The following is a 9,840-nucleotide window of genomic DNA, read 5'->3' as shown; positions in this document are numbered from 1 at the left end:
TAGATCTATGGGAATAAGATGAGGCAACATATGAAATGAATTAAAATGCTGGTCACCTATTGGATTACAGGCAGAGGGCAGTCTTTAAGACCCAGCAGCGTAGTATTTGTCTGGAAAGGAAATGTTGCTTTTTGACAGATGAGAGAAATCCCCTTAGTGCTGGCTCGGGGAAGAGAGAAGTGAAGTCAGTCACCTGGTGGTGAAGGCCAGTAAAACAGCCAAGCGGGAGGAAAATTTTTCTCTCCCTTTCTCTCCCTCTTTCCTCTCCTCTGTAGGAGCCACCTCCTATTCTCTCAACTCTTTTAGCATAACCTTCAAAGGAGAACGTTCCCGTCAGACTTTATCTTCTTTTCTCCACTGAGAGAATACCTCTTAGCTGCAAGACATTTTTTAGGTCTATGCAGGACTTCGGGGATTTGGTTATCTTGCCAGGGAAATTGATCATTGTTAATGCTTGGGACTCAGAGTGTGCTAAATTAGCTACCAGAGTAAGCCTGTCGGAGGAAGGCGTTATCATTTACTCTTCTCTTCAGTTTGAACACATTTGCTTGAAATTTGCCGCATGATGCTGTCCAGGGAAGCAGCTTTTTTTCTTGGGATGCAGCAATTCGCTCGTTTCTAAGCTTATTGCAGAAGAAAAAATAATCTTAAATAGAGTGGATTCCCCCACCCCGTTTGATCCGACTCAGCTGGGTTGCACCGCGGTAACGATCACCTGTCACTAAATCTTTGAGGAAGTAAAACAAAGTGAATTATAATTATTATTTATTTATTTTGATTATTTTTAACCGGTGGAGGCGGCGTGATCTCGGAGAATGAGACTGAGAGAAGCTGCCAGAGCTTGGAGGAGGATAAAGCTGAGTTTAGGCTGGAAACTAAAAGACTAGATTGTTTTTTGGTGCAACTTGCCCGGTTCCTCTCCACTTCCTTTAGTTTCGCTCATGGACAGATCAACAAACCTGGACATTGAGGAGCTCAAGGTACGTGGTCCTCCCCGCGGGCGTCGTTCCTTCTTTTCTCGCGCTCGCTTGCTCTCCTGCCTCCTCTTTTCACGGTCTCTTCCTTGCGCTGCCCCGTGGGATGGCGAGTGGGCATTTGGGGTGAAGCGTCTCCGGGCGCAGGCGCCCCTCCGAGGGCGGAGGACATGGGGGGCGGCTTTCTGGAGCTCGGCTGGCACTCTCCCGCGGGGCTGCTCTCCCTGTTTGCGCTGCCCGACAACCTTCACCCTGTTCTGCTCGTCAATTACAATAGCACTTTGGGTACAAGACCGGCACCGACTGCCCGTTACCCTCGCCTCTCCCCGGGGAAGCGGCGGCGGCAGCACGGTCTCTGCCCGCTGTCGCCTGGTTGCCCAGCGAAGTTACCCGAGCTGCGCGGGCACTTTGCCTCTTCTCCCCAGCTCCCAGCCCGCTGCTGCCCCCGCCCACACCGGGACAGACAATTTCCGCTCTGAGATTTCGCGGTACTGAAGCGTCTGTGACGACCGCTCGTTTTTATTTCAGCACTCAGTAAAACCCTTTCTCCCACGACCGCTGGCAGGCTCTCATCCACAGTTGCATTGCCCCGGGCGCGAACTCGTGTTCACTGGGGCCACCTGCAGCAAGTGATGGGACTGGCGAGGTTCCCCCCGTGGCCTGGCGACTCCAGCGAGGCCGACGTGCCTGTGCGGAGTACCCCCGCGCGGGAGCGGTCTGGGAAGCGGAGGGGGCGGGGAGGCTGGAGCGAGTCTGGGCTGCGAGGTGCAGGAGCCGAGAGCATCCTTTGGCGAGGCTCGCTGTGTCCCTCCCCCGCCGCCGTTTGAGCGCTCTGTCCAGGATCCGCGTGGAGCCCCTACCATCCCCGCCCCTTTGCTCGGCCCCCCCTCGCTGTGCCCTCTCCCTCTGGGGTCCCTGGTCGGCCGCGAGGGGCTAACTGGCAGGAGTATCCAGGCTGACAGTTTGTCCCTCTGCCCATGGGTACCGCTGCCTGCAATGCCCGGTTAAAAAAAAAAAAAAAAATCAAACCACAAAATAATTTAAATGTCCCGCTCACTGGAAATGAAAAAGAGGGAAAGGGGGCGATGCTAGGAGCATCCTTTCTTTTATTCTTCACCCTTCTTTACCCCTAAGCATTTTTTACACTCTACTATATAGCTTCAAAGGGTTTTTTATTATTATTATGTTTTTTTACTAGAGATTCAATTCAGATGGACTCTTTGTTCAGGTGAGGATTTTAGTCACCCCTACTCACAGGGGAAACTTGACTAGTAGAGATTTTCCCGGAAATGTCAGAGGAATGGATTTGCCCAGTAAGCTGAGAGGGTTGGAGAAATCCCCTGTAGAGGGCAAAAGTCTCTGTCTGCAGTTGGCTCTCTGCCTGGCCATCGAGCATGCCCAGCTCAGGGAACCCAGTTCTTCTGGAATGTGGAGTCCAAGTCTCCTGGCGCTCTAATTGCATAGAACTGGAATGAAGAAGGGGCAGAGAACGGTGGCAGGTTGTGGAATGGGCCCTGCCACTGATGTAGATGAAGGTGGGGTGGGCGAAGAATGATCAGAAGAACTTAGATACCACTCCATTTAAGACTCTGGGTTTGTTGTGAAAAGTGAAGTTGGGATGAGGCATATTTGCTGCTCCAGTTAAGGCTGGGAAACAACAAGTTTCTGTGTAATGGCCAAGGTCACAGTCAGTAGACCTTGGCCTGGAATTGTAAGGATCCCTTGCTGCCTTTTCCCAATCATCCCAGTCACTTGAGAGAGGGGTAGGTTTTATTTGAGATGCAAAGGAGAACACATGAACGGTTTGTAATGCATATTTCATGCAGAGGCAATGTCTCCAGTTTTATTATTATTATTATTATCATTATTACTTGTTAAATATAGGGTATGGCACAGAGGAAAGCTTTTTCTTATGAGAAACGGAAGGGAACAATGATTTGGGGTGATCATTTCCCTGATATTCCATGAGTTTTCTGCTAGTTTATGCCCCCACTGAATACTGGCACCACTTAAATTGTTGTTTAAATCAGCAAAAGAGCAAACCCACTGTGGAAACTTCTTTGGACTTTATTAGAAGATCTTAACCTCGAAACTACTACATATTAACTCAGAGAGTCTCACAGCCAGAGTGTGCTGGGCTTTGTGCAGGAGCAGCAAAGAGTAGAGACCCAGAGGGCTTGGGCGTGGGGGAGTGTACTAGCCATGCCTGACTGGGGAGAAATTAAGGATGTTAGAGGCAAAGGTCTGTATGGGTTGCTGAAAAATTATGTCCGGGCATAAGCCACTGTTGAGAGTCAAATCTGGCAAGAGATAAAAAGGGAGTCAAACCTTATTAGAAAATGTTTGTGAGATTTTCTAGTTTGGGAATAAATCTGTGTTGTCAGGTTTGACTATACCTCTGGAACACAAAGGCTGTGAAACACACTCTGGAACATATACAGGTCATAGAGGTGGGTGTACTACATGTGAAATAAGTTGGCTGAATGTCTTCTTAGTGGCAGAATCCATTGGCTTCGGTTTTCTAGACAATTCCCATTGAAGTTATTTTCTTATGGCTTCTTGATGAAAAGACCCTCATGGTGGTCAGTGGAGAGAGGGGAGATAAAAGCTGGGTATACTTAGTTTTGACATTATTTGCTTGTTCACTGTTTTCCCTATGATCCGAGGATGCTTAAGGCACATCCACATAAGAACTTTCATATCTACGATGCCTTAAATAACAAGGAAAGAAAAAAAAATGTTCACTGGGATTTGATACATAAATAAATGTGCATAATATTACAAGAATACCACTTGGCTTAATTTTAGATCATTAGTGTCATTATTAGGTAAAGCTGCTTATCTCAGGTTTAGGAAAGAAATATTCTGCTAATTCTTTATCTTTTTGGTAAACTATTTTATCTTTATGAGATTTTAACAAAAATACAGAGGATGCAAAAAATGTATACACATTTTAAGAAAGGAAAACTGTATTAAAATTGTAATACTCAATATATACTATTAACAAAAGATGAATACAAGTTACGTTTAACTTCTGCAATTACAAGAGGTACTCGAAGTGGTTACCATCAGCATGCAGACTCTTCTGATTATGGCGAACTACTTTTTTTTTTTTGAGCAACAATTGTTTGAGCAACAATGATCAAAGTGTCCTCTTGTGTACGCTTTTTTGACACCCGGGGTGTATATGTTTTGCTATGCTGGATGGGTGGACATTGAATTTTTTTTTAAATTCTGTTCTGTAAATAGCGCTGTCTTTTGCAAGTTTTTAAACTAAAAATAAGCTTCAATAATGAAGTGCTAAGCCATTGCTGTCCTTATCATAAAAAAGTAAACATACTATGCATATTGAACAATTTACTGGTGGAAAACTAAAATATAGTTATGTGTATAAAACTTGCTAATGAAGGCAAGCGTCTTTCATCTTCTAGTCTGCACACAAGCTCCTGATGAAACAGATCAGTGTTGAAAAGGGAGAGAGTTCTCATCCAAAGAATTTTGGTCTGTTCTTTTCCCTTTGATCTCTTTGTTTCTTCCCCCAATAAACGTATAAACTTTATGCTGTGTTTTGCCCTGATGTTGATTTTAAAGAAGAAACAACATCAAACAACCCAAAATATGGGTTATTGCTTTGGAAGTGTGGGTGTTAATGAATATTGATATTAAAAAGAGCACCCTCTATCCTGGAATATCTCTGAGTTATTGAGTACTTGTAGTAGTTGATATGTAAAGTAATAACTTTATCTTTTAGCTGTGTAGTTGCCTGCTTTTAAACAATATATCTTATGCCCTGGAATAGAGAATGCTGCTAATTTTTAGAGTTGACACTTATGACTATTTTTGTAGCATTTACTTATGAGATAGTAGATTATGGTTATGGTTATGTTTAAGTAATATGTGTAACTTTGGTGATTTACTCAGCTTTTGAAATATGAGTTTTAATTCACTTGTATTAATTTGGCAATCAAGAAATTATGCTTTTGGATGTTAAGCATATATTTGTACATAATTATAACTTGCTTTGAGATCAAAAACATAAAACACAAAATTCAATGGTACCACTTTTGCAGTCTTTTTCCATCCCAGCTTTTATTTATTTGTCAGGATTGTTCCTTTAATGAGATAACTAGCTACAAGTTAAAATGAAATGTTTCTATTACTTGAAGAACATAAACAATATGCTTCTGAAATGTCTTCTTCACTCATTTTGAAAGGTGCAAAAATCGTAAACTACATAGTTAATCCTGAGATGCATAAAACTTTTCAGTAAATATAATTGTAGTTGTTTGAGTTAATTAAATGTAGTCCAATCACTGTTGCTTAATTTTATCTCTTTAATTTAAATAAAACTTCATCTACCAAGAATTTGAAACTTGCCCTAGATAGGTGAGGTAAATGTTTCCCTGAATGGTACAATTAGGTCATTAAGAAAGTATTGTAGAGGGGAAAAATGATAATCTAGTAAAAAATGCATAGGTCTTTAAATAAGTGGTTGATTTGAAACTAAGGTCGCATAGTACATTCGTCTATAGTTTCAATCAAATAAGAGAGTTAGTGCTTAGAAGAATTCTAAAATGTTTTTTTTGTTTGTTTGTTTGTTTCATCACTACGACTCTCAGCTCAGGAAAGTCAGGCCTGCTGCAGTGTAGGAGGCTTTGTGATGAATGTAAGTAGGTGGTATTTTTTTGGTTAGTCATTCCATAGTGAAAAATAGTATTTTCTAACAAATGTCATATTTTTAGCAACCTGCCTTATACGAGTATATTCATTTCTTGCCTTAGAATAAGGAAATATATTTGTGAATACTGGAATTATAGCTTCTCTTCTTGTAGGTCTAGTTCCAATTCTCTTTTGATAACAGGAACCAGTCATGAAGACAGTTAACTTTGATTTCTTTGTATTCAGAATATGAGCTTGTTTCATTGAAGGTGAAATAAATTTCAAGTAACAGTAGTGAAATATTCTTGTTTTATACAGTTAGGAGTGATGAGGGAACATTTTTTATATGAGTGGAAAGAGAATATAGAAAAATATATTTGAGAATATAGAAAAAAGTTGTGCAAATGACTATTTTAGAAATCTTTAGTGGCCTGCTGTCATTATTAAGCATATATTCCAACCTGTACTGGCTAATATAGCTTTGCTGATCTCTGGACTTTACCAGGTGAAAATACATTAAACTTTGAAGATCCAGTGAAAAGAATGTTTTAAGATTTATGGACTCAAAAATCACAGCTATACAAGATGCTTAATGCTGTAAGACAATAATAAATCAGCATGTGTCTTTAGGGGCTTTGCTTTTATATATTTAGTGAGGTGTTTCTCATACTGTATTGGAATTTCAGCTAAGATACGATTTGGCAGAGCTTACAACTCTAAGTTACTAAGGAAGATGACCATGTACTTTTGTTCAGATCTCTGTGAAGTTTTTGAGTATTTACATTTAAGTAGGTAAATGGTTAAATTAATAAATGTTTGTGTCAAAATAAAAGTTTACAAGTTTAATTATTGAGAACTGTGCTTCATCTGTGATAAAATTCTGAACTTCTAAACCTCTTTGTGACTAAGGGTGAGCTACATTATTTTATACAAATGTAGATTTTAATATACTAACATCTAAGCCTTATATGCTCAATAAAACTTACTAGAAACTTCTAGGCCAACCACAGAGTGAGCAAATTTAAGGATTACCATCCCTCCAAGAGAATTACAGAGACTCACATCCTAAAAATTAAAAGTTGCACCAATTGTCTTCAGAGTTTTCTTGATGCTCCTGAACTGTATTTTTGTAGATTGACTCTGAAAAATATTGTAAGCCCTGATCATGTTTTAGAGCATTTCCGTTGCTTTTGGTATTAAATAGATTATCTAGAGTGTTCTATGTCAAATTGACATTAGAAAACTTTAAAAATAAAGGATTTAATTATCCAGTCAGAAAGACTTCAATCTGTGAAAGAAGAGCTCAAGCATCAGCCTTAGATATTAATTGAAATAATCGCCCCACGCCAAAATGGAGTTCAAGAGATGTTTGAAGTCAGAGGCACCCCAAAGTACCAAAGCTCTTACTCCAAATCTAACAGCTTGGAACCTTTAAGGGATTGATTTGTGTGGTGGAAAGGGCACTGATCTGGTTAAAGTGATACTTAGAAAACCTTGTTCAAACCCTGGCTTTGCTGTCAACCTTGGGCGTGTGTCACATTCCTTTTTCTTTGCCTCAGGTTTCTCAAATGATGGTGATGTTGCAGGATGGGAATTGAATGTGATTCGTGGGCTTTGTTGTAATTGTTTATTGCCACCACAGCTGAAAAATTTGTTCAAGCAATATCTTCTAAACAAGAATTTGTTCAAATAATATTTGATACCTATGAAAGTGGAACAGCTCCGGTTGGAGCAAGAGAGGTTGGGGCCTCAACTGAGTCCGTTTTCCCTTGATCCCTGCAGTTGATCCCAGGATACTGCTTAGAACTGTAAGACCAAGGAACAGGTAAAAACCTCCATTTGATCTCTCTCTTCCAAGTCTGAGAGTCTAGGGCTCTAAGTACTTTTTGGAGAATGATGTATTTGTGCCCTCGTGGAAGCAAATCATTTTCAAATTGATAAATAAAGTTAGAATAGCTATTTTTACTTCCCAAATATTGCCTTGTTTGAACATGATAATAGGTTTGTCTGCTATTATATTCTCATTTTATGGTTAGCAAAAATGGAGAAGCAGAAAAATCAAGTGAAATGTCTAGGATCACACGGTTAATAAATAATGGAACAAGAGCTGAAATCTATGCCTTACTATTTCCAAATACTATGCTTTTGTATATAGGCCAGAACTCCAGAAAGTTCACAGAACTTCTGATGGTACAAGTTTTCCTGAAAATCACAGAATTTCTCTAATATTCTCGTTTCAAAGAAAAATGAAAGTATTTGGGCTATAGTTATAGTATTTACTCTTGTCACAGGATAATTGTTGACACTCCATATTTTTTTTATTAAGATGTTCATTCCTAATCAGTTACTTTGGACCAAATTACTGTTGGTTGATACTTGTAAATAAAACTTAAGAGAAAGTGATAGATAAATCATGAATTTAGACCACTGGATAACAGTTTTATAACCTTGTGCTAATCTTTTAAAATAAACCCTATATATTTTGTCTAACTCCTCTGGTCTCCCTCATTATTCTGTCTCTCAAATCACTGCAAATAATTTTGATTTTGTTAGGACTGTAAATTGGATTTATCTTCTAAGATGGCTTTGGCATTCCAGCTTGCTGTATGTTAAATGTTAGTCTTGAAGTTTTGAAATATATATCTGAATGATTATACTTACACCGAAATTATTAAGTGCTTAGTTTTTACGATATCCCAAAAATCTGGAAATGAATAACAGATGATTTAATCCATAATAAAGTTAAAGTTCTCAGTGACAAGTTTTAGACTTAACGGAATTAAATGTGATGGTAACATCAATTTAATTTTGAATCTTGATATGATTTTTTCACATCACTTTTTCCAAATTTTATTTACATTGGGAATCACAAATGAAGATATACAGATAACTCAATATTATTTTGGAAAGACTTTTTTTTTAATATTTATAATGGAGTCAATATTGAATAATACCTTTTTGAGGAATGCTTTTCAAAATCTTTGCAAGTCTCAACATTGGAGAGTCTAACTAGATGGTATGATTTTATCATTCTTTGGGAGAACTTTCCAAGAAACCGTTTCTATCATGTGACATGGAGAAGAGACTATAACCAAGTTGATTTGAGCTTTGGCTTTTGGATGATGGATCAGGTTGACTTAAACTATTAGTGTCTTGCACACTCAGACCTGCTTTGGCAGTGCCTCAGCTGGATTATTAATGGTTGTTAAGTCATGGACATTTTGATTACTCTTAAATATTAATAGTTAAATTAATAGTTAAAAATGCAACCCTTACCTCTGTAAGACCCCAGAGCCTACTATATTCTTCTTTGCTGGAGGCCTGTAATGCATCAATTACTAAACCACACATTATCATTATCTAACTTCTTTTCAGATTGGTTTTTAAACTTGCATATCTCTCTCTCTCTCTCTCTCTCTCTCTCTCTCTCTCTCTCTCTCTCTCTCTCTCTCTCTCTCTCTCTCTCTCTCAGAATGGCTGGAAAGATACATATTATCTATGTAAGGTAAAAGAGCCTTGGCTGCTTCTTTCTTGAGTAGAAACAAGCAATTCAGCTGCTATGAGCAAGACTTTTTTTTTGTGAAGTATAATATAATAAATCAATGTCATGAATAGAAAAATACTCTTATCATTGCAATTCCACAAGTCTGTATCTACTCAGAGTATTTGAGTGTTTTTAAAATCAAAATCGGAAGGAGAAGTTAACTAATTCAAGGAAAGAAATTGCTTACCTAAGACACTGAATTATATTTTAGGTTTCCACTTTCCTCTCAACATGAGATTCATGAGAAAGTAATTCTATCTAGTCTGAGTAGCAGAATTAGTTATACTTCTAAGGAACTGGTTGGCATTTAATCGTATGAATTCTTTCATCATAAAACTGATTGTATTTCCTCTTTGCCTTAATTGCTAAAAAGCTTAAAAGCAGATTTGTGGCCCAGCTCTAACAAATACAGAGGGTGCCAAAAAAAATGTATACACATTTTAAGAAAGGAAAAAAAAACCTCTATTAAAATTGTAATACTCAATATATACTGATAACAAAAGGTGACTACAAATCATGTTTATACATTTTTGACACCCCCAGTATACTTGTGTCTCAACCTAATTCCTAGCCTGAAAATGCTATTGTTTGTTTTCACTATTCTTAAATACTTTCATAAAGAATTAGTGGTTATAAATGGATATATACTTAAAGATTATTAAG

The 9,840-nt window shown here is 38.5% G+C and overlaps 1 protein-coding gene across 1 annotated transcript in view; it reads left to right on the top strand.

Moving 5' to 3' along the window:
• The first annotated feature begins 729 nt into the window (after window positions 1-729).
• Window positions 730-9,840, top strand: part of SGCZ (sarcoglycan zeta) — a 797,227-nt gene continuing 788,116 nt past the window's right edge. The window contains exon 1 of the mRNA XM_033104564.1: window positions 730-980. Coding sequence (XP_032960455.1) covers window positions 942-980 — 39 coding nt within the window. The 5' untranslated portion in view covers window positions 730-941. The remainder of the gene's footprint in view (window positions 981-9,840) is intronic.

The sequence above is a fragment of the Rhinolophus ferrumequinum genome, chromosome 4, assembly GCF_004115265.2.
Source record: "Rhinolophus ferrumequinum isolate MPI-CBG mRhiFer1 chromosome 4, mRhiFer1_v1.p, whole genome shotgun sequence".
Lineage (NCBI taxonomy): Eukaryota > Metazoa > Chordata > Mammalia > Chiroptera > Rhinolophidae > Rhinolophus > Rhinolophus ferrumequinum.
The sequence above is the reverse complement of the archived record's forward strand: the minus strand, read 5'-3'. Positions and strand labels throughout refer to the sequence as shown.